General features: G+C 38.5%; 2 protein-coding genes across 4 annotated transcripts; one reads left to right on the forward strand and one right to left on the reverse strand.

The window, feature by feature from the left end:
- Positions 1-189: 189 nt before the first annotated feature.
- On the reverse strand, positions 190-16,460 carry LOC128729134 (RNA-binding protein squid-like). 3 transcript variants are annotated; one of them, XM_053822786.1, is made up of 7 exons: positions 16,244-16,460; positions 10,932-10,972; positions 10,082-10,356; positions 9,581-9,845; positions 9,381-9,455; positions 3,330-3,404; positions 190-2,967 (listed from the first exon to the last, which is right to left on the reverse strand). In XM_053822786.1, exons 1-7 carry the CDS (start codon positions 16,402-16,404, stop codon positions 2,888-2,890), a joined length of 972 nt encoding a protein of 323 aa, XP_053678761.1. In that variant the 5' UTR covers positions 16,405-16,460; the 3' UTR covers positions 190-2,887. The 3 variants fall into 3 exon arrangements, with proteins under 3 accessions (XP_053678761.1, XP_053678760.1, XP_053678759.1); XM_053822785.1 differs by having other exon boundaries at positions 9,300-9,455; XM_053822784.1 differs by having other exon boundaries at positions 9,294-9,455.
- Positions 16,461-22,252: 5,792 nt separating this feature from the next.
- On the forward strand, positions 22,253-24,944 carry LOC128729021 (sesquipedalian-1). The gene is made up of 4 exons (XM_053822669.1): positions 22,253-22,296; positions 22,454-22,950; positions 23,054-23,356; positions 24,337-24,944. Exons 2-4 carry the CDS (start codon positions 22,749-22,751, stop codon positions 24,942-24,944), a joined length of 1,113 nt encoding a protein of 370 aa, XP_053678644.1. The 5' UTR covers positions 22,253-22,296; positions 22,454-22,748.
- Positions 24,945-25,636: the final 692 nt, after the last annotated feature.

A 25,636-nucleotide genomic window follows, 5' to 3' on the forward strand; every position in this document is an offset into this window, starting at 1 on the left:
GTACACTGTTAAACTGTGTGTAGGCTTTAGCTTTCTGCGAGATAGTGTGCTGTTCAAGCTTGCGTGACGCGCATTTTTTGACTTTATGCTTCCAAAAAGCGTTACTTTCCAAAATACGACGAGCCGTTGCATTTAATTTTCAAAATTAACTCTAAATGTTATTAAAAAAACACGCTCAATGGATTTTAGTTTTCGTTTATTCTTTATTTTCAGGAAAATTTCAAAAATACAATGAACTTGTATATCTTTGCCCCCTATCTTAATATGTATTTCAAGGAAAATGGTTCATCACGCATCTTTCATATTCTGCCCACTTCCTACAATACCCTTCTTAGTCCATGCCGATATCTTCCGAAAATAAGATCTGTGTGAACAAAACGCAATCACGACTAACAACATATAGATTTATATATATAGAACTGCTCGAGGAATGAAAGTTCATAATGTATGGACGACAATCGGTCGCGTTTCGGACCATATTGCTGCTTTCATCGAGAATTTACTGAGTTTGCGCCCTCATGCTTCATATCTTTCAATATGCATTCTCTTCCCGAGATCATGTCAGCACATTTTGTTTTTGGGACAATTTTCAGTCCACTCTGCAGCTTTTCGTTTTTGTGCGCTCACATAATTTGTCTCCAAACTCTAAAAGCACTACTAAACACACAATTCAGGTGCTTAGCATTTGCGCCGTAAGAACACGAAAAAACTGCAAATAACTTCTTGTCCCACGATGTGAATCCTCCCTGGTGTAAACTAAATAAGCTGCTTCGCTCTAACCAACGGTTGCGGCCTTGGTTTCACAGGACTCCTTATAAATCGATGCGCCATCCATAAAGTACATGCGTTACAACAACGGAGACAAGGGTTCAAATTTCGTGGGCCAGATCATCGATACCTAAACACAGTTTTTGTCCCTTTGGGGGTGGCGCGATTTGTTACATAATATAACTTTAAGTCCAATTATGGACTCCGACATGAATTGACACGAGCACATCCGTCCGTCTGTCCACGTCCAGGATATCCCATATAGCCCACTTCGAATCGCGTGTGTAAAGTCCCGGATCAAGCTAGTATAACTACCACCCGAACGAGCAAAGAAAACCCGGATCGTAAAGTTGGCCGTAATTATCCCTATCATTTATTCGCTCTTCTTATAAGTATCGAGGCTGATCGAGACAAGAGAGAATTTTCAAGGTATCAGCAAGAGCGGCGAGTAAGACCGTAGGGAGAGGTGGTTATTCCTTCCGCGACCCATCCGACCAAGGGCGGGATCGAGATTTTCACGGGGCCGAATAATGCTGTTTGTTCCGTGAAATTCTCTCTTATCGATTTGGAGAATGGGAAGGAGGAGGGATGTGGGGTTTAGCTATACAATATATGTTTACATAAGTGTTTCATCTTAAATTGGAATCCTCCCGTAGGAATTCAGCGATTAAAATTAAAATCTTGCACCTGGGACTGGCAATAGTAGTTTGTTTCCACAATAACCCTAAATTCTCCGAGGCCTAAAACTCCTCGCCTTCAGTAAGTAGCCTATTTTATCTTAATGTGTGTGTTTCTTTTAACTCATTTGTTGTAATTTTTTCTCAATTCTTATATTTGGTTACGATTTATCTCCTCAACCACCCTCTCCCCCCCCCCCCCCCAAAATCATCATTACACGTCGCTTCCAATTTTGTTTCCTGAACTTCATGATTTCAATGCGCCTTCTCTTGCCGAAACGCAAGAATTCATCAGTTGCGTTAATGTGCAATAATTAGTTAATTTGTCTTGCTGTTTCCTCTCTCCCCTCCTATTGTGGATGGGCGACTTTTTCCATTCGTTTTGGAAATTCGATTTTATATAAGTAATGTAAATCAGACGCGCGCTTATACGAGGACCTGGAGTGGGGGATACTAAAACAAAATTACGATGATGCCTGAATCTTAAGCCTACAAAATAATCCATTTTCGTCTGCCACACACACACATACACCTATACACGTACGCTAGCAAACTCACTCTCTCGTTTTCCAAGAGAAGGGGAGACAAAAGAGGGCAGAAAAACATGCACCCCATCCCACTTCATATCTAATTTAAGGAGTAGGATGTATGAGAAGGGGGTGACGGTTCCGCTTAATACTAGTGGAACCCACCTGAAGGTGGGACCAGCTCTCTCTCTCTCTCTCTCTTCCCTCCCAGCTCCTCTTCCCACTCTCTTCCTACAAGTGGCCACAAACCCATGGCTAGTGCGAAAAGTTTCGTAATCTCATAAAACATCGAGCTACATTTCCTTGTGGAGCAAATACACGTGAGCACGATAATAAACAGAGAGTCAGAACAAAAGCTATCGAGAGAGATAAGCCAGTGTGTGCAAGTATGTACGCGAGAGGTAGAAGCAGGGAGGGGAGAGGATTTGGCTCCTGTGCACTAAACGACCTGCTCTCTAGCTGAATCTTCACTATCTCTTCTTTAATCTATATCTATAGGCATGAAAATTGATTGCAACGCCACAGAGGTTGCACTCCTTATTTAAAACAAAAACAAAATACCATTTGTTCATGGTAGCCGCCTTCGCGCCACACACGCCTATTGTGTCACTGCAGCTCCCGCTGCCACGTGGGGAACAGAAACGGCCGTTGTATTTAAAAAAAAGTAATAATCGAAAATATTGAATCTGACATGAGAGTATCGTTACGCGCGGGGAGGAAGAGAACCGTGGACGAGAGAAGGTGGTGTAATGTGGTACATATGTGTGTGCATGGTTGTTTTGTAATTTTTGTTGTTTTTGTACGATTAACCGCATCACGCCAGCTCAGCTATAGTTCTCGTGTTCTCTTCGTTTATCTCACTCTCGCTTCTGTGTGTCGGTCGTTACTTGTTCTGTTAGGGGGTCCCTTCTTCGTTTAGTAGGGCGCATGGCGTTGTTGGCGGCCACCCCCACCGCTGCCTCGTTGCTTTCCACCACCGTATGCACCGGCACCACCTACAAATGAAAAGAATACGTGGTAGGGATGTGGGAGGGAGCCACATGTGGGAGAAAGAAGTTAGAATCGAATCTTTGACTAAAGGGAGATTATGGTGGCATGGTGTATAATTGGGATCACAAATCGAGTTGATTCGTTCATTAAAGTGTACAATCAAAGAACACAAAACGCCACACTAAACGACTATCGAGAGTAGATAAGCGAGTGTACGAAAGGACTAATTATGCCTTGTGCTAAAACGTGTCCTGGATGTTTTGGGTTTCGTCGTTTTGCGTTTTTTTCGATTTGAGCTTGTGCACTTTAAAGAAACGAAAAAAAAAACAAAAAGGATCCCAAGCATAGCGCCATTGCATTAAATCACCTTTGCCCCCTCCTCGAGGACCTCCTGGTCGGCCATTCATGTAGCCACCATCGTAACCTCCGTAACCATAGTCATCTAGAAGAATGGAAACACACAATGATGAGTGTCGTGTGGCTTTTTTTTTAGCTCGCGGGGGAATCGATAACAAAACGAGTTCTCATCACCGTCGTCACCAAGAGGCGCGCGCAGCACAGCAGCACACACACAATTTTCCTAGCGGATGTGTGGTTCGCCCCCGTCTCCTCTCCCGGGCTCCAAAAACCACAAACACATACACACTGGTTTTCCAGCCCCGAGAGGATAATAATGCGGGCATCAACGATGAGGCTTTCGTTATCTCCATGACTCCATGGAACGTACAGTGTAGCTATAGTAGACTACTCCACGAGACGAACCCACGTATACACACATGGACCTCTTCTTGTCTGGGATGAAAACCAACTATCAACACACGTGTGTCGGCGCGTTCCAGTGACGAGATGAGAGTGGTGGCAGGAGGCTATAACACCAATGATGGCGCGGTCGATCTGTTCCATGCGTACCAAGAACCAGGGACCAAGGACCAAGGGCCAAGGGCCACCCAAAGGGCTGGATTGGCTCGTTGCCGATGACGATGAAATTTCGAAATGCGTTTCGGATACGGATGTGCATTATCGCACACGTTGTCAAAAGAGACGAGCGAGGGCTTCCCTTTTTTGTTTACATTGCACCGGAAGTTCCCAGCAATCCTTTCAATACCACCAGCACATACCATGAGGGGCCGCCATTCGATCCGACCCTCGTCTGGTTTACATTCTTTCCTAAGTACTTACATATTAGTTGCGTATTTAAATAAGACGAAAGAGAGCGAGAAAGACACCCACCAAGGACAAACGAAATTACGAAACGTGAGCGCAAAGAGAGCCTAATCTAACTAAGCTACTTAAAAACAAACAGGAGAGTTCGATCGTCTAAAGTACAAAATTGAAACAACCACACACGGCAGCATGGAGAACAACTATTGAGAAACGTGCAGCTAAGGTAATTGTAATAATTAAAGTAAAGCTAGTAAAAGAGACGAAGGGGACGAACGCGATTTGGGTCCCTCAGTTGTAAAAATCGAAACTCAATATCTTTGATGAAGTAAGTAATCATGCGTGTAAAGGATTTAGCGCAGCAACGTTATAACTTGCCCTTCAGATCGGTTTACGTGCTAATGTAGAATGTGCAAAGGCTTAAAAGAAAATGTTACGAAATATATAACCATCCCTTTTTTCTGTAAGCGAGGGAGGAGGGCAAGCTACTTTATATCTTCCTATCGTTCATTGTATTAAACTAGAAAAGCTAACTCTTCAACAGCCCTGTTTGTGTCATTTTCGACCATCCTATCTCTGATTATCTGTGATCCTCTCTTTCTCTCTCTCTCTCTCTCTCTCTCTCTCTCTCTCGAGAAATCCAGAAAACAAACGAAGGACAAATAAAAACCGAGGTGATGAAGTAGAGGCTGAGGTAGTATTATAACGTTTGTCACTTTTTTGATCACTTATTTTATTTAATATTCATTTGTGTTTTTTTTCATTCATTTGTGTTCTTATTCTGTATATACAGTTGCGGTGCGCGCGTAAATTTACTTTTGGTTTTTTAGTAGCATATGGGAGTGCAATGAAAAGAAAAACAGCGTAGAAGAACATGAAAAGCTAAAACAAACAAAAAAGAAAAGGATCATATTTCAAACACGATGCTTTCTTCAGGTACACCTGCAAAAAAAGCAAGGGGGCCAATCATTGTTAAGCAAACCGGTGGTTTTGCTAGTGAAAGAAAATTTGATTAAAAAAAAGTTTCCATTTCAGATTTCGCCTCATAATGATGGTGCCGTATGAAACAAAACTCATTTCGCAGGCAGGCATTTGATCTACAATATGCTTGGAATGGCATAATGAAAATCGTACCAGCGAGATTTCAAGCATCACCTGTATAGAACTTTTCAAACACTACTCTTCCAGCACGCATTAAAAAAAATCTGACTTTGCATCTTCTCTGTTCGTCTCCATGCTACACAGAATATGCAACAATGTATATATTCTGCTAATAACTGTAGAATGAGCTACACAATTAACTGAGAACAAGATATTTTTTCAGAAGCAAGGCATGAAATAGCACAAATTGAAATGAGCGTGCCAAATAAAAGAGTTAAGAAAGGAGCGTCGTGTGTGAATGTGTATGTGTGTGGTTTAATTTTAGTGTTTTTCAATTGGTGCACATTTCTGCCCTTAACGTACAAAGCGTTTCTTACAACAGCGTACAATCGAAATCTTTGCCACCCCTTGTTGGAAACATGAACAAAAATGTGGAGCAAAAGCTACTCCTTTAGAATTTCAATGCTTATCCGAGATGAAACGGAATGAGGGTAATTAATCCTTGTTCATTCATCGAAGATGTTAGCAACCAACAATGTTAGCAAAACATTTCTGACATAAAACACTACCATTGTTCAGCCATCTTCATTTTCACTTTTGAATACCAAACAAAATGAATGGACCTAATGTCGCGCATTCGGTGCATGTACACTTAAAACTCATTGCGACCAAGGGCCCTAGCCTCTCTCTTTCTCTCCCTTGCATTGTGTCTCCCCCTGTTTCATGTGTTCAGGATTCCTGGTTGTTTGCAGGATTGAATGAGATACATGGATGATTGTTGGAAGGGCTAAGAGAAAGGAATGATTTAGAGGAAATCAAACACTGATTCCTATAAAACGGCTATCATGTGTAAGGAAGCTCGCAAGATCCACTGCTGCTTATAGCTCATATGTCGCATGCGCGCCAACATGCTGCTAAAATCTATCTCGAACAGGTTTCAAACGCATAACAACGTAACTAACAATTACGCTTCTCTACGCTCGCCCTTCTTTGCCGGAACACTTAATTTTGTTCGTATAGCTTCTGTTACTATCGATCCTGCCATGAGTTATTATCAAACATGTCCCATTCGTTCGTTCTCGTGTGACGCAGCTTTTGTATTCATAACTAACAAGAACACAGAACATACATTATACAATAAAAGAAGCATTTTACCGCTATGTGCAAAGTAATACGCGATTAAATGTTTTAAAACGCTTTTGACTTAACAAGCATGTGTACCAAGCATCCTCACGTCATTTGGCGATTTGCTTTACTTCTTTTTTGCATCAAAGTTTTGAAATATAATTTAGCTCAAAACATATCTGCAGAATTTACAATATTTAGCCGGGAGTAAAAATGACTATAAAAAAGATTGATTTTGCAATACTGAGAAACCAACTTTGGAAACTGTCAACTTTAATTGTTCGTTAAAACCAATAAAAAAGGGCTTGTGCAGAATCTTTCGATTGCATGGATACCAAAAACTACGAATCTGGCTCTTTCTATTCTCACCTGCATGCCCGGAGGGGCTATGCTTTTATAGTTATGTTTCTCTCTTAGCGTGTCGCGCTTAATTTTTTTCAACCAACAACGTTTGACTGTTCATCTCTGGACAGAGATAGGCACCAAGGGGCGAAGGCTAAATATTGTCATTAAGGCAAGAATAATATTAATGGTAACGCGCACATACTACACACACTGTTGATGGAAAACGGGCGTGAATACGATCCTAGGCTCTGAGAAAAATAATCTATTATATCACATTGATTATCAGTCGCATCCGATTATGCAATTATTCTAGAACTAGAAATCGTCAGCTGGTCGCACTCTCTCACCATTGAAGGGTGAAGGAGGGGGGGGGGGGGGGGGGTAGAGTTAATTAATTGTATCCATATGCTGGGCCAACAAAAACCCGTGCAACCAACATTTAAAATCATTCATCAGCATTAGCGTTCCTTGCCATTACATATCTCCTGCCGTGTATAACACTTTACCGATTCTTGGTACAAAAGAAAAAAGGGTATAATGTAAAAAGGGATAAACAAAACATTTGCTCTACATGTTTGCACATTCACGGAGATGTCTATAAAGCTATCGACAAAATAATATTAGACTTCCGGATATGATAAGTGGTAAAGGTAGAGTGGCATAAAATAAATTACACACTGCGATCGTGAAACTACAAAGCGGAAAGAGTGAGTCAATGAAGTGTAAAAACGAGCATAAGTATAATTCTTTGCACAGGGAATCATTGCCAGGGTCATATTAACTATAGGAAGGTGCTACGTGAACGACATACAATACACACACACACTAAATTAACAGCATTCAAGAAACTTGCGAGGCAAACGAGAAAAGGTTAAGAGGTTATTAAAGGTTACACTATTCTGCGCTTCCTGCCGTTTTTCTTCGAATTAATCCCGCAGTCCCTTTTCTCTAGTATTCTGCACTCTCGCTCTCTCCTTGCTGGTTTCGCTTCTTCATTCTCTTTATGTCGCTTAGCTTCTTCTACATTTTTTTTTCTCGTTATCTCTTTCTCTCTCGCTAACTTTCGTTATTTGTCCGCAACTAAATATAAATACTACTTAGTACCATATTTCCAACCACACTATCCGATAAGGTATAATCGTAAGAATTATCAACATTATCCGCTTAGCATGGGATGGTTTTCCATTGCAAATACACAAAACTCAACAAAGCCCTTGGAGAATACAGTGGTATTGAAAAGGAGAACTGAAATTCGCGTTAAACACAACAACCGCCCTTGCAACATCACTGACACAATAGATTCGCTTAAGATAGATAGCTCAAGTCGTGTGCATTCGCCATAGGTGTTGGCTTTTTCAGAGAAGTCTTCAATTGTCGCTTGCTAAAACGATACATAATGCACAACATTTTTCTCCATTGACGCCCAAACAAGGACTGTACTATAACAAACCCCATGAACGGTGAAAATGAAAGCTTCTTTTCTGAACAGCCGCGTGCGTTTCAGTAAAACTTTTTCATTTTCCCACATTGTCGAGGAGAAAGACGTAAGGAAACCTTTTTCATTTTCCCACATCGTCGAGGGGAAGACGTAAGGGAATCTTTTTCATTATCCCACATCGTAAGGGACGACGCAAACCAAAAAAGCAAAGCAAACAAACAGATAACAAAGAACACAATTTGACGGGGCCGTTGTTACGAAAAATACAATAAAAAAAATAGTTTCAAACGCTATGAACAAATACATGAATACGAAAAACTAAATATTGCGTGCGCATCTCTTGGACACACGAATGTAAACGAAAATTTACGAGTACACACACCAAATTGTTCTCATTAAAATATGTGGCGCCCTCGCCAATAAGATCCTTATGACGAAAAGCAATATTGTGATTATTTGAATAAATGGATATAGCGAAAAAAGTAAATATAAATGTCCTTTTCTTTGCGTCCTCTTGCTTTCTCCGTCACTCGATAATCGAGAGTGTGGACACAAACCATCCGGTCCGCGTGTGCGTGATAACATTTTGCAAGGCCTTTGGTTGTGTTCAGCATGTCAAAGAACACGATAGGGTCTCCATTAAAGTATAAAAATTAGATAAAAATTGCATAGTACAATATATATGGATCGTCAAATATATATATATATATATATATATATATATATATATATATATATATATATATATATATATATATATATATATATATATATATATATATATATATATATATATATATATATATATATATATATATATATATACATATATTATATATGTATACATAAAAATATATATATATATATATATCATATTATATATATATATATATATATATATATATATATATATATATATATATATATATATAAATTGAAGAGGGGCACCCAGTGACTGGAAAAGTAGAGATTAAGGACGATGATGCTGAACGAATCATATCATATTGCCAGTTTTGTCAGTACGTCGTCTTCGTTCCAAAAAATCTCTCGTTTGTGGTTCAAATATTCCACCATCGTAACGATAACTTCTTCCATCACGCTCTCTCTTCGTTTTTTTCAATTAGTGATGTTGTTTGCTGGGCAAACGGTTGTTGTATTTACCGCGACCATAATAGCCGCCGGACAAATCGTAACCACCATTATTGTAGCCTCCATACCATCTGGGTAAGTAATCGTAACCATAATCACCGTATCCTCCGCCGTATCCTTGTCCATAACCGTAGCCGCCATATCCTTGTCCTCCCCAGCCTTGTCCGTAACCGCCTGTACACGAGAAAAAAAAAGGTACATCTCAGATGAGCGAGTGCTTGCAACCCCTGGTCGCAAGTCCTGCTAGTTTCAAGAAATCTAGGACCGAAATCTCCTTCGAAATGGCTCCTTTGACTTACCTTTCGGTCCACCCGGTCCGCCCCGACCTCCGCGCATGCCACGCGGGGGTGGTCCTCGCATACCACCGCGACCACCCATCGGTCCCATCGGGCCCATGTTATCTGGCTTCGGGGTGGCCTTTTTCACATCTACCTCCTTGCCGGAGATGGTTTGCTTCGGTGTCTTCAACAGTTCGTTCACCACTTGCTCAGAGTCGAACGTGATGAAGCAGAAACCCTTCCGCTGGTTCTTCTGCTTATCGAACGGCATTTCAACCTCAACGATCTAAAAAAAGCAATAAAATATACGTTAATAAGCCCATCTATGACACCTTCTCTTCCTAAAGAACAATCCGAATCCGGTGGTGCGTAATTGACAAAGCTTCAGTAATTATTTTTTGCTTAGTGGATAAATTTGTATAATCAGAGCCGATCATAAGCAGAACTGTAAAGGTTATCATCATGTTTGTCCTACACTGCACCGCACCGGGTTTCATTACAATTTCTAGAGGATACACTTACATTGCCGAACTGACCGAAGAACGTCTTGATCTCTTCATCGCTGATCTCCGACGTTAACCCGCCGACGAAGATCTTACCGTAGCGAGCCTTCGCCTTCTTCGGGTCGACTTTCTTATTGTTGATCGTGTGGTCACTAACCGCCACGACCTTATCGATTGAATCGGCATTCTTATAGACAATGAAGGCAAACCCGCGGGATCTGCCGGTGTTCGGGTCCGTCTTCACATTGATGCTCTCGATGTCACCGTATTGGCTAAAGTGATCCTTCAGTTCCTCTAAACCACGATGAAGAGGTTGAAAAAAAATTACACGAAAAATTGGTTTAAGTACACAAAATTTGCTCTCACGAGGACACGCAAATTCATGTGTATGACAGTGTATGTATAGGATATCAGTGTGTGTGATTTTTGCTTTAATTGCTCTTTTACGATAGATGGGATAAATGAAACCATGATGGCATGGGAATAATTAAAGAAAAGTAGGAAAAAGGATAAAAATGTTCTAGTTGTTTGTTGAAGGAAAGCTAACTACGTAACAAAACACTAAAAATCATAAAACATAAAGATGGGAAAACCTAAGGCTGGAGCTAAAAATATGTGTTGGAAAAGGATAGAAGGGAGAGAAGTTAATGAAAAAAGAGCCACAAAGAGCATTATTTGGAAATAGAGAGCGAAGTTAATTGAAAAAAGTAACAAAATAAGAAATACGGAAATGATTGGATCAAATAAAACAGGAATTGGTAAAAACGGCATTGTAAATATAGAAATTTATATATATATAATGTAATATACGAAAATACTTTGTATAATTTAAGAAAATATTGAATTTAAAAAAGAAAAATGTATATTACTGTCTGATGTTTCCCAACTAAGTCCACCAACGAATAATTTTCTGGAAAAGTGGATGAAAATTTACGAATTAGAATATTTTATCTTTGGCAATTGCATAGAAAATAGTTGCTTATAGAGTAATAATTAAAAATCGTAGCGTTACGAATCAATTTAACAGGTAAAAATATTGGAAAAAACTTTACATGTAATAAAAATACGTGACCGAGAGCGGCTTAATTTGTGGATTGACGCTAATTTTATTTCGACTTCCCATAATTGACATCATTTTGAGCATTTAGAGCTTTGCTTAACAATAAAACAACGACAATGACAGATTGGCTTATGTGAGCGAAAGAAAATAAGAAAACATGTACGATAACTTTTTTGCTTAATGATCAATGAATATTTATTTTATAGCTTTGCTTCGTACGCATATATTGATTATATATTTACGTGTTTTTATTATTTAATACAGAATGAACATCCGCAACTAGTGACACAGAACGTACAGATGATGAAGGGAGAGCTATTTATTATTGCCGGTTACTAGGGGACCCCCCATCACTTGGAGCAGATGGGAAACATCTCTATATTTTCCTTAACGTTACTTCCATTAGGTTTATACTACTCGTAATACAAATAATTGCATAAATTTATTGAATAGTCCAATGAAGTCGGGTGTGCTTTATTCCGATTTTTAATTTCATTCAAATTATTGAAATTGAAAACTATAATGTGTTTGTAAAATATTGTATGCACATAATATAAAGGGGTGTTGAATAGATTTTTTTATTGCAACAAATACTATATGATTATGGACGGAAGAGAAAAATAAAAAGGATGTTTTATATGTATATACTTATATGAATATAAACATATATTATGTACATATATTTATATGCATACATATGTACACACACATGGTAATAAAAATAGAACCAAAAACGAAACATTGGCAAATCATAAATGGGATGTACATCTGCGCGCGCATGCTTCCTGAGATGGTATGAGTGTTTTATTTTTGTATTCGCCAGATGTCCAATATCACACATGTGAAGAATTCGTGTGAGCACTAGTATTTGGAAAAAAATTCAACATGTCCGACCAGCTCATCATTTATCGCGGAATGTTTTACACTAATGAGAGAAATGTTCCAAAAATTTCAGAAATATTTCCACTTGTAAGGAAGATACACCGTTCTCGAGCCCAAATAAACATTTGTCAGCTGCATATGAACACTGTTCGACCGTAAGTAAACATTTGACGTCCTAGTAAAATGTAGATGTCTATCTGAACATTGTTCAAACGCTACTAAACATTCTTAAAACGCAACTTAACCTTCGATATAACCAAACATATATGTTTACATGATACAGTGTAAATTTCGTTTGTTTTTGTTGTTGAAAAGATTAGTAGAATGAAAATAGACAAAATTAAAATCAGGCACATTCTACGTAAATAATTTGAATTCATCATGAAATTTCTTTATTTCTTTCCCTTTTCTCTGGTAGAGCAGTATTTTTTACATATAGGAAAAGAAAAGCTTATAATTAGTAAGAAACACAAGTAACGTTTCGTCCAATTAATCATCTATAGGTTTTGCTCTTATGTAAGCACCATGGAATATAACTGTACATATGTAAAAAATAATTCTCGCAGTCGGAAGATGTTAAATAAAGGATCTCTTATTTTCAATTGCATTCATAACCTTCTCCTCTATCTCTTTTCGATCGTTTGCATATTTCCTTCCACTTACTGAACAGATAGAATAGTTAAAGTCAAAAATCTCTTTGAATACTATAGAACGACAAACATAAACTTACAATTCTTGGAAAATTTTACACCGTTTTCGAGTCTAAGTAAACATTTGTCAGCTGCATATGAACACTGTTCAACCGTAAGTAAACATTTAAATCCAAGTAAAATGTAGATGTCTATTTGAACATCCTTCGAACGCAACAATACACTGTTCAAACGCTACAACATATCTTTTCGTTGCTTGTAATTGCATGTACTTCACGCAATCAATGAACACGTACAATATCGAAGTAGAGGGATACTTACGCCGGTAAAAATAATGTGTTCGTACCGCATTCGACATGACAGAAAGAAATAATGAAAAATACCGTCCCGAAATCCATGAAAACGTAAAACAACTTCCAACGAAGATCGATAACTTATTGTGCCGGCAAACGAAACAGGCAACAGCGTTGCTACAATTGGTGAGACACGAAAATTGTTTACGTATAATCAGCCTGAATTAATTTTTTTCTATTTTCATTCTAAGGATCTTCGAACTGAAAACAACAAACAAAATTATAGCTCTAATATGTAAACGAATAACTTAGGAGGTGCCAAAGGTTTAATTGCGTTTTAAAAATGTTTAGTGGCGTTTGAACAATGTTCAGACAGACATCTACATTTTACTAGGACGTCAAATGTTTACTTACAGCTTACAGTATTCATATACAGCTGGCAAATGTTTACTTGGATTAGAAAACGGTGTAATATGAATCATGCAAACATTAAATCAAGCGTCAGCTGACAAATAGTTGGAAGCATAAATCCAACCAATTTGTTAAGAAATGACCATATGTGATACAACCTCGCTTATCAAGCTGAAGAATATATATTATGCGATAAATGAGGCATAATTACACATGTGAAGATTCTCACTTGTCCATCAGCAACATGCGCGCGCGTATACTTGTATTTCGGAAGAGCGTGTAGGTTATTTTTACTGGAGTCGAGATTCTTTTTAATTGATAGTTAATTAAAACTTGAACAATTTTTTTAATTATATAATAAAAATTACAAGTTTTTCTTCATTTTGTCTATACTGAAGAATTTTTTTCATAGAGTATAATTTTTATGTTTATTATTTTTTTGGTTCTGTACGAAGATCTCGAAATTTTAATTTTTATGATATTTTTGGCTTATGTCATTTATGTTAGAATAAATACCATCTTCTCACGTGCACATCCTGGTGCAGAATCCCCAACACTCTCATTCTCTCTCTCAGATGTCCTCAGAGTTCAGGATTTTTGCACTTTCTCAACACCTGTCGGAGAGGAACAATATTAGTCGTTCGCTCTAAACAGGAATGTTTTGCTATGTTCATGTGGTGGTGGTGGTGGTGGCTTTAAATTTGTTTTCGATCCTAGTTCAAGAAATGTGTATATGGCGCGGGCAGCATTAATTGAACAATGAAACACGCGATTCGATGCTCCGAGATGGTCGCGTATCGGGCTACATTTATTGTGATTTAATTATGATTTTGTATCGCACTGTAAGCTTCCGGTTTGAAGCAGAGTACAGATACATTATTGAACGAGCGACAGGAACAACTGGCTACGAGCTACGTGACGATCGCGAGCTTCGTGATGTTTTGCACATTTAAGGGCATTATTTTAAACGTTTTTGACACTATTAAAGATCCAAAAACGGACCTCGGAATATCACTGATTTCTCGCACAGGAAACACATTTTACATTCAAAACAGAGCGCGCGCGTAATAACAAAAGCAACTTTAAGACATAAACAACATGCAGCGTAACATCAACCTTGCCTCGCGACGAAATGTTTCGGGTTTTTGTTCGTTATGCCGTTTGTAACGGAAAATTAAATATATTTTCAACATCAGCAGAGGGGTATACACTTGAATTAAAAGAAAAACAAAGAAACCCTTCTGCAAAAATAACATTAATGGCATGTAATATTTTCGCTGATTTTCATCTATCTAAAAAATTTAATAGCGAATGTATCATTTGCCGATGATTCGGCATTATAAATAGGTTCGAAAATTATTTAAATTGAAAACAAAATTCATTTCTGTTGTATTTTGTGGCTTCCAAATCGCATCGATTGATGGGATTGGTATAGATTTGACAGTTGCCAAGTTACGTTTAAATTTGACATTTGGCCTAACCTGCATCGAAGCTTAACGGCTGCAATGCTAGATGTGACCTGTTTTCTTCAGCATCTTTATTTTTTTTAATAGAAGCCATACGAATTGCCATTTGAAATTAAAAAGCTCTTCGGACTTCATTAGACCAAAGAAAATTTAACAGTAATTTGAAACTATTCACAATACAAGTTATTTTTCTGATGAGCATTAGCAATGAATGAATTACACTTACGATTAAAAATATTGGCTTAACAGAAGCCATCAGTGCAATTTAGGATTGTGGTACCAACGACCACAATTTTGTTTATAAAAAACATGTCACTGTGAAATCTTTCTACTACATCCCCCAAAAATGGATATACAATGTAATACAAAGATATAAGTCATCCTACAAAATATTTCGAGCCCTGGCGCTGAACGATTATTCAACAGAGAGCGACTTTAAACTTAAATGTAAAACTAATAACGTTTCCAAACAATATACCGATATCAATTCCGCTGTGATAAAATTTTTTGAATGGCTATTTGGCATTGGATACGAATACTAGAATTTGCTGCATAAGAATCAATTGCCTAATATTCTGTTTGCCATCAAAATCGAATTCAATTTTTAAAACTTGATATAATTCATATGTATTTAACGCCATTAACCGAAAGCGCAAAACCTTCCAACAGTCTGATTTGACATGTTAATGTTAAACTGAAGCATTGATTATTGACAATGGCTTATATTTATTTGGAAAATAAATGCCACTAAATACGCTGAACCTATGTTCCGACGAATTTTAAATACATATATCCACTTGTGTTGACGATGTGTACGCTATTAACACCGTTCACATACATTTAAAGATATCAAGAGGTGCCACGAGGGTTCATGATTTCCAGCATTACGAATATAAAATCTATTACGTTCCAATACACGCGATGCGTAGAAAATCGCACAAACTTACGACACCCACCCTAAATGTAAATGTCGCTTTTCGCTTTGCTCTCTGCTGCAATAATCGATCCAGCCCGGGTAAATAAAATAAAAAAAGATCCACTACCCGCCATTTTGAGAGAGCATAGGTGTTGATGCTACCTAGAACCTGAGAAGGACTCATATTCACCTATAAAAGAATGACGCTTGAGAAGGCAAAGAATGTGATCAATTATTCGAACATTTCTGGCGCGTTTTATTCATTTGCAAAAGTTAGTGATTTATGATTTTTTTAAAAATACAACATAAAAAACAACAATTTATTTTGCGCATCGTTATAGTGAACTTGAAACAGTACTTGTAACACAACGCGTAAAAATACCACGCTAACAATAAGTGAGGTTAGGATTCATCATTGCAGAATGTGCCTCCCACATGGCCGCTCTCTGGAGGCGAGGCGGTGAGTAATAGAAAAAAATGCCATTTTTCAACGCTTAACATACCTGTCGTCATCTCGCACGGTGTGGCTTTCCGTGCTTCCATTAGCACTGGCGGGTTCCGTATTACCATTTCCAGTCGACTGATCCGTTTGAGGCTGATTGTTACAATTATCTTGATTTTCTTGAGCCGCGCCATTCATTTCCGCATCTTGAACGTCTGCCATTTTGTTCAGAATTCGCTGTCAACTAGCGTCACACACGAGTACTAAAGTGGTACGTAGCCCGCTAAATAAACGTTTCACAATCACAAATGACTTTCCCGTGAACGCTTTACAATCGGTGAACGTTTCACGAGAACATGAGATTAACAACCAAGCGGCTGAAAACGAATAGAACCCTGACTAAACCTTCTCTAATTGCACGAGTTAAGCACGAAGCCAACCTTCTTCACGGACGATTCAAAGAGAAAGAACGATAGGTTTGCGCATTGGCTATGACACCACCAAAGCAATCAATACATTACAGGGGTCGCTTCAGCAAAGAAAATCTATTTTCAAGGAATAGCTCTATATTTGAGCGTTTATTTTATGTTTACCCTCGCTATTCTAAGATTTGACGTCAATCTATTTTGCAAATACGTACAATTCAACACTCAAAAAATGGGACAACAAATCAAGCTATATTTTAACAGCATTTATCCACCCGAGTTTTGTAAGAATAGCAAATTGGTATCCACCCCTGCATTCGCACTTTCCTCAGAGTATGGTGCTTAGGGTACCAGCAGGCGTTGCCAACTGTACGCCGTTAAGCGAGCTACTTCCGCTAGATCTAGAAAATAATGTGTAAAGCTAATATTGCCAAACAAGCAAAAGTCGTTTTTGACCCCTTTATAGTTTTGCTCGAGCAGTACTCGGGTACATGGAGCGTACAACTACTGTATGTAGATTCTCCATGCGTTTATAGATTCTTCATAAATATATATGTTCCGATTTTTTACTTTTTTGGTAAAATCGTAATAATTTTATAAATTATTACAATTTTTGATGGACGGAAATGCCCACCAGCCATGTGTTATGTGAAATTATACAATAAGAACGAAATCATTATGTGTTAATGAACATTAAATTTAGTTTAAAGAAGGATATGGTCAGGTCGTCAGTGAAATAAAAAATTAAACTTCTTCTAAGTTATGAGAGTGCAAAGTTGGTTGTTTCTCAAGTTGACAGCAACGCGGGTTATCGGCTTTTGGCTAGAACAAAACTCGGTTAACATTCGAGTCGAAAATGAAGCCGCAGGACAGATGTTCTCGGTGAAAAAGCTCCTGTCAACTTGGGAGCATTGTAAAAAAAAATTACCAAAATAAAAGTGATTCACGCGAGCTCATTTCTCTGGCTAATGTAGATTCATTATTCTCTGTTGTTGTGCACTCACTGGATAGTGCTCTTCTGCAGTACCGCTCTATTTTCTCTCTATCGCTTTTACACACATTCGTTCTCGTATCTTCGTGCTATGTTTTCTTCTCGCGCTTGCTGTGAAATATATGCAACGGCTAGAATTAATTACGTACTTACGATTTCGGTGCACTAGTCCACGTTGGGCAACTGCCGGGATAAAAGTAAAAAAAAATTAGATTTTTGAAAAATTGTAATTATTTTCTTAAAATAGAGGGTTACACTTAGTTAACACCAAGATATTATGGGTCTAAGTCCTTTATTCTCGGAGTAACAGCCTGTCAAAGTCAAAAATGTGAGAAAAAAATTAAAAATTTTCATTTATTTATGGTGTCTTTAATATTTCTTTACTCTTAAACTAAGCATACTAAATTAAAATTATTTACCATTTTGATTTTTTATGTGCCACGATACAGGGTTCAACGACCAAAACCACCCGTTTTTGAGGTTATGGTGTGACATAAGGAATGAAACTTCTGACGGTAATTTAAGCAAAATTACTTTAAATATGGAACTTTTTTACAAAGTTTATTGAAAAACAACACTAGTAAGACAACACAAGAGTGTGTTTTGATAGATCAAATAGGGGTTTTATGCACCATGAAGGTTTTCCATCCCCGATTTTCACCAATTGTTCCATCAAATCTTTTGTCAAAGCACCAACTTTTTTAAATTTAACTGTAATCGTGTTTGGAATAGAGGTAAATTTTTACTTGAAACGGTCAAATTGAATAATACGTGAATAATTTGAATAAATGATCTATAGCATGTTTGATCTAGTTGAAAACAAAAAATATCAGCTAAATGCTGTCAATCTAAGTGCTGTCAATGCTAATTTCCTCATACACCAACCCATGCTGTCGGACGAGGGCTTAAATACATTTTTACTGTATTCTATGCCAAACATCCCACCAATCCGCAGCTCTTCGTTGCCAAAAGAACCATTACAGCATTTGTGTTGAGATGTAATACAATTGAGGGGCTCATTCAAACAAATACAACAAATGCTCCCGATTCGTCAAAGTAATAGTAGTTTTCAGTCAGCAAACATTTGTATGGAGCGCTAGTGAGTAGTTCATCGATAATATCCAACATTGAAGTCCGCCAAAAGACATTGAGCCCATTACATGGTCCAGATAGTTGGAGTTTTTTTTTCAAAACACAAGCTTCAGAGAGGAAACTATGCATATCCTCCTCTCGAACTTCCATTGCAGCTTATCCTCGTATTAGTATGCTTTCATGAAATACTGATTGATTTTAGTAGCATATCTACCATCATCGTCAATATACAAATGGATGGTTTTTTACTCTTACCGTTGCTGATATCTCTATCAGAAGTATCCTCCACTGATTTATGATGACATGGTTTATTGATGTAGGGCATGTCAATGTAGGGCATGTACTGTATTTCGAACATCATACGTGTCATTTAATAGAAAAGATATCTGAATATTGTGATTTTTTTAATAACTCGACAGATGAAAAATTATCGTTCGCGCACACAGCTGATCGTTTCGAAACAGAGAGTTCCATTGCGCGTTCAAATTAGAGACAGAGAGAACGCCGTGCGACACTCAATAGCGCTGGGGGTGAGTAAGCTCACATTTTGGTGAAGTGAAGAAGAGGCAGTGAGTGGAAGAGAGAGCAAATTAATAAATCTCGTCATTTCAAGATTATTGGAACCCACGTTGGTCTCTGAGCTGTGTGAAAAATCCGTTTTCCGATAATGAATAGTGCATGATGAAAAGGACAGTTTTTTTGTAGTATAAATCGTACCCATAATTTATGGTTCAGCAAAGTGCTTTTTTACAAATCTAATCTTCTGCCGTTCTGAAACTTTCCATGGCTTTCATGTATTTAAGCCCTCGTCACATAGCATTGCATTGCATAGGTTTGCAATCCGATTGGTTGTTGGAGGAGGGGGGGCAAATGCAAAATATCAACCCCCCCACCCAACAACCCTCTCCAGCACTCAACAACCCCTCTCCCCTCCCCAAACTCAATTAAATACATTTTTACCAAAATATCAGTTGGGGATAAATTATATTAACGGTGAATTTTGTTCGACAGTATCTAACTTTAACATGTAAACAAGACACCTTTGAGCTAATTCATTTGTTTATTCATGTCACTAACCATGGGTGACGTATACGTGATAGCGCTCCTATTTTCAGGGTCCTGCCAAAAAATGGGTAGGGGGTGGGGTATATATTGAGTTTTTACCAAAAATTCAAAGGCCAAAGATTCATTGTCCTCTCTGCAAATGGTATTGGTAAAAACTTAATATTTTCCCCTCCCCTCACATTTTTTGAAAGGACCCTGACATTTCGAGCGCTGTCATGTATACGTCACCCATGGTTGGTGACATGTATAACAAACAGGTTGGCTCAAAAATGTCTTGTTTACATGGTAAAGTTAAATACTGTCAAACAAATTTCATCGTTAATATAGTTTTTGCCCAAATAATATTTTGGTAAAAATGCGTTTATTTGCGAGCTTTGAGCTTACCCATTTGTTAATATATGTCACCATTCCATACGTCAAATTATCAGGGTTCTGTCGAAAAATGGAGGGGGGGGGGTATATATTGAGTTTTTACCACGGTATTATTAGGAATGTAATGTAAATGATTAATTATAACAAATAATAAGTTTGTTTATCTAAAATAAATTATAAAATTCAATGATGCACTTTTCCTGCACTTCCAAAAGCAAAATATGTAACGCTCGTGCTCTCTCTTTCTCTCAATCAAAACCTTAACACCTTGAATGTAACGACACCCAAAAGTGAGTAACGGCAAATTTTTCAGGAGGCTATGTCACTCAATATTGGGTGACGGCAAAAACGTTTGATTTTAAAACGCAGTTTTAAAATATTTAGAACAGCTATTTTGCACAAGTATTAAATTTATGACCAAACAGGAATATAAATGAGTGTAAAGAAAGCCAAAAGGTTAACACAAACCTAGAACGTGAAGAATTAGAGCCGGTGCAACCGTTGCTTATACATATGAGCAAGAAACGCTTGAATCGAATGAATAATCGCTAAACGCGTTATGTAGAATTTCCTGAAAAACGCTTGGCATTTCAGGTGTTATGCGATGTAACACCAAGTATCGCAAGCATCAATCGATCGTAAGCACTCACTACTACAAAAAGACATCGGTCCGTTGCATCGGTTCCCGTAATTTTGTCAGAACCTATGGTTTCGGATACCGCTCATACAATTTGTATGGAGAGAGGCAAGGTTCCCCAGAAGAGTTCCTGACTTTTGCATCCACCCTAACACTTTTAGTGTTGGGTTTGTGATAAACTCTTGGCGTTCCTTGCCCTCATCCATATTTCTGTTTGTTTCTAATGTTTGTCTTTGCTAATAATAAGCTGTTCAAAATATTCCAAAACTCCTTTTCAAAATCAAGCCTTTCTACTGTCACAAAAAAATGGGTGACGTCTGTTGGGAGATTTGCTGGTATTCACGAGTGGTTGACGTGGCAGTCAACGTTTAAATTATAAACTTACTTAGTTAATGAAAAACCTATGATACAGCGCTATACAGTTAAACTTAACATTCCTCCAATGCCATCTATTTTTAGTTAGTAAATCAGAGTAATTCATACCATACGATGGGGGATCAATGAAACTATCGATGTGAATCATTTTCTAGCTAAAAAATGTATTTAATGCAGTTGCGCTGAATACCCCCGATTGTATCGTGAAAGTGGAAATGAAATTGTGAATTGCAAAAATGTGTCAAATTTGGTTAAACGGTTCAAAATTTACCGATTGAACGGACGAAAAGTTTAAAATGTACCGGTTTACTTTTACTATATAACCATTCTGAACCTATATAACCATTCTGAAAATATTCAGGCAAATGCGGTAGCGCCGGGAATTGTAAAAAATGCATTTTATGAGCTTAATTCTACTTACTTACACTCAACCACAATACAAATATTCAAAATATTCGTAATAATAAAGCGTAATTAATAAAGCCTACTACTGTGTAGTTTAAAATCAGCATCATATTACTCAAATATGTTTGAAAAAGTTTTCGTGATAATTCGTCTATCACATTAATAAATCGTGATTATTTTCGTCTATAATCAATAGGAAAACTCCATTTCATTCTTCTCTTCCTGCATGGTTTTATAGGTATAAATATATATTAAACAGGTGAAATTATGGTTTTTTCATACTCATTGCTAAAAAATACATCCACTTCTTTCAATTCTTTGGGGTAACTGGTCTTATAGATACAAATCACCTTGAGCAACGTGTCACCCAAAAAGTGGCAAATTTTTCAAGATGTCATGTCACCCATTTTTGGGTGACGGCAAAAACACTTGATTTTAAAATGCAAATTTTTTATATTTAGAACAGCTATTATTCTTAAATATCATATTTACGACTAAACACAAATACGAATGAACGTAAAACAAGCCAAAAATTCATCACAAACGTAGAACGTGAAAAATTAGAGCCAGCGCAACCGTGGCTATGAAATATGGGCAAGAAATGCTTGAATCGTGGCATTGTGTGGGATTTCCTAAAAAAAACGCTTGGCACGCAAGGAGCTATACACATTGCCAGGAAAAATTGACAGTTTCATCATCAACAGAAACAAGAAAAAAAACAATAATATGAGATAATACGTGCGAATTCATTTGTAAGTAAAATAAAATATAATAAGCGCAGAATATGTGATTTTTTTGTTACAATATTTTGAAACAATTATACTTTAAAATTTGAGAGTGTATTACCCGCGTATGAATTATTTTGATATAACTCACTGCTAATTGCATTTTTTTCCTTGCAAATTTCAGCTTGCCATATTAAGGCGTGCCGGAATATACAAACCACCAGCAATCAACCAGGTGGTAGTCATACATCAAGGCGGTAAAAAGAGCAATCAACTTTGTCCAGATATGGTAGATTTGCAAAGAGTGTGTAAAAAGCGCGTGCCATGAGCAATTGAAAAAGAAGGCAGTAAAAGTATCTACCACCATTCTCGCAGGCGGCGCAGTGCCATTTCGAAGTTCACTTCCATACAGTATATCTGGGATATTGCTTGAACAGCAACTATCAACCAAATCAGTGACCATATAGCAAGCGAGCGAGATGAAAATAAATGAGAAAAATCTATGCATGTTCGCTACAACTCCCCCAGCCGATCTCGAAGGATGGCTAAACAAGCGAGGCGAGCTAAATAAAAGCTGGCAAAGGAGGTGGTTCGTGCTGAAGGGTAATCTGTTGTTTTACTTCGATAAGCGCAACGACAGGGAACCGCTTGGCATGATAATCCTGGAGGGTTGTACTGTTGGTAAGCATACAGGATAGCTTGCAATACCTAAATGCTTACGACTGATATCTCCCGCGTTTATTTTGTAATCCGTTCATGTAATCGTACGGGTTTGTATTGGCAGAGTTAGCGGAAGAAGGTGAACAATATTGTTTTCAGATCGTTTTCCACGGTCCGAACAATCGTACCTACTATCTGAGCACGGAATCGCAGACAAATATGGAACAATGGATGAAAGCGCTCACGTGTGCGGGATACGATTATATGAAGCTTATGATAGCCGAACTGCAACGCCAACTAGACGAAATTGAGGGGCAATGCAAAGACCAGACGCCTGAAAGCACAACAATTGCCCCGCCCAAGGCTCCTCCTAGACGGCAAAACCCGTTCAACAAACCATTGACCACAGAGTACGCTTCGATTGCAGGTAATGCGTTGGCGCCGGATTACTTAGTTTTCCTGCCATTTTCTCCATGCCCCGTCCAGTTTGCTAATTGCCATAATCATCTCACTAACTATTCGATATGTGTCCTGCTTGGTCCAGACGCTGGTGGATCAAGATCTATTTAGTATTTTGATGCGAACTTACTTCTTATTAAGCCTGTATGGAAGCGTTTGTGTGTGTGTGTTTGTAACATTAACCTTTCTGTGAATGATCAGAACAAAGGGGGAAACCTCGTTCTTGTACTGATAAGTCCGCATGTATCTCCTAAGTGTGCCATTAATCTTAACCTTGAAGTAATTTCGGAATGCTAGCAATAGTATAATACGCACTCGCGACGTGCACATGTAAGCATCTAATGTACGTGTAAGTCTTCATTCGCCAGAGGCTTGAAAAGATGCACTTTCGTGCTTCATTTCTGCAACATTTTGCCTTTCGTATGCTTTGCGTTTGACATTCTCTCGACGAGAGAACGGCACTAACAGCATTAGAATATCCTCGATTATTTTTCGATCCATTTCATCATAGCTCAATTCATTGGCTTTTGCTGATGAGCCTTGCTCCGCCAAATGCACACATACCCACCTCTGTTTCAGATCATTGATACTCATCGTTACTATCTGCTATTCCGAACGCATATCCTTCGCTACGCAGTAACCACCACACAGCTAGAGCTAGAGCCGCCGCTGTTTAGACGCTAGGTTTGTGGTGATACATCCACCGCGTTCCGGGCCGATTAGTCATATGATGTGCCAAAGAAATGGGTTTGCTTTCGTTTCTCACTCATCTGGTGGGGTGCGTTGTGGTGGATTTTTGTGTGCTCACGCAGATCATCCGGATTGCGGAGGGTCCTTTGGGGGTACGAGTTATCCAACCATTCATCACTTCCTTGCCACCTTGATTTTGGAAATCGCCTATGCGAATAAATATGCTCCTATCTACTACTACTACCTCACCCAACCCAGATACCTACGGCAACAGTGGTGGCGAAAGACCCGGCGCTAGCGGTACCTGCGACAATGTTCCATCATCTTCCATGCGCGTCGCCAGGAAGGCATCGGCTCCGGATCCTCCAGCACGGCAACCTACGCCATACGAGTCGATGGCATCACCACCAGTACCGGAGCTGCCACCGGTCGGTACTGGGGCCTTTTCGAAAAGTTTTACCGCCTCATCACCATTCAAACCGTTGGAAGCATCGCCGATCGATGGACCCTCTGGAGCCCTATTGCATGTTAGTGAGGATCTCGTACAGGACCCGCAGCAACCCCCACATCCTATCAGTCGCCGGAAGGCTGTAACTGGAACGAAATCCAGTGATGCCATTGCAAATATGGCCACGGTAGTGCATACTTCCCGCAGCACCGAAGGAATCGACGGTAGAACCGCACAGCAGGATATTAAGCGTGGGCCAGTCGCGTCGTTCTCGTTTGAGACGATGCATTCCACACTTGGTGTGCCGGTTATAGCCGATCTGACTATGTGGAATGCGAGCCGGTACAGGCAACATGATCCGGAAAAGACAGTTTACCTCGAGTCTGACTCGACGGTGGCTGAAGCGCCGCATGACTAAAGTCTTCGGAGCGTTACCACACTCGATTTACTCCAGGTTGCTACATCATCATTTGCGTCAGTGAGCTGCGCTGTGAGTCTCGAAACATATCTTTTAGCCAACAGAACGTTGCCACAACGATGGTCGTAGGATAGTTTCTCTCTACGGTCATTACAGGTGATTTCGGTAATGTTTTGTGACACAAAGCCTCCAGAAGAGAAAATGCCGATCGACTTCTGTATTGAATTCATACAAATGATTAGTTTATGTTGCGCTGTTGCTTTTTATAATTATAATAATCAACATACGCTTTTATTTTGAAGACATTTGCGTAAATTCTGTTCGTCCAAGGAATTGATTTTTGTACTAATTCGTGCTACTTCTCGAACTTTATTTTTGAACTTCTGACTCCAATAACACGCGATCACCGATTACACAGTAGTTAGTTAGCTCTAACATTATTAGAAGGTTTATATCTGGCGGTGATATTGTTTTTGAAACAAACATCTGCTACGCGTTTTTGTTTCTGTTCAAAGTCTGTGTTCTCTAACCATTGCTTATTAGATCCCTCACCTGCGTCTGGTATGCTTTGAATTTCAAAATTATAATCCTTAAGCTAACTGTTTCCGGTCGCCTGTCGATACCGTAAGTTCTTATTTTAATCTTTATATTTATTTACCCACCCACCACATTCTCCATCGTTGGTACTTACC

This window comes from Anopheles nili, chromosome X (genome assembly GCF_943737925.1).
Source record: "Anopheles nili chromosome X, idAnoNiliSN_F5_01, whole genome shotgun sequence".
Classification (NCBI taxonomy): Eukaryota; Metazoa; Arthropoda; class Insecta; order Diptera; family Culicidae; genus Anopheles; species Anopheles nili.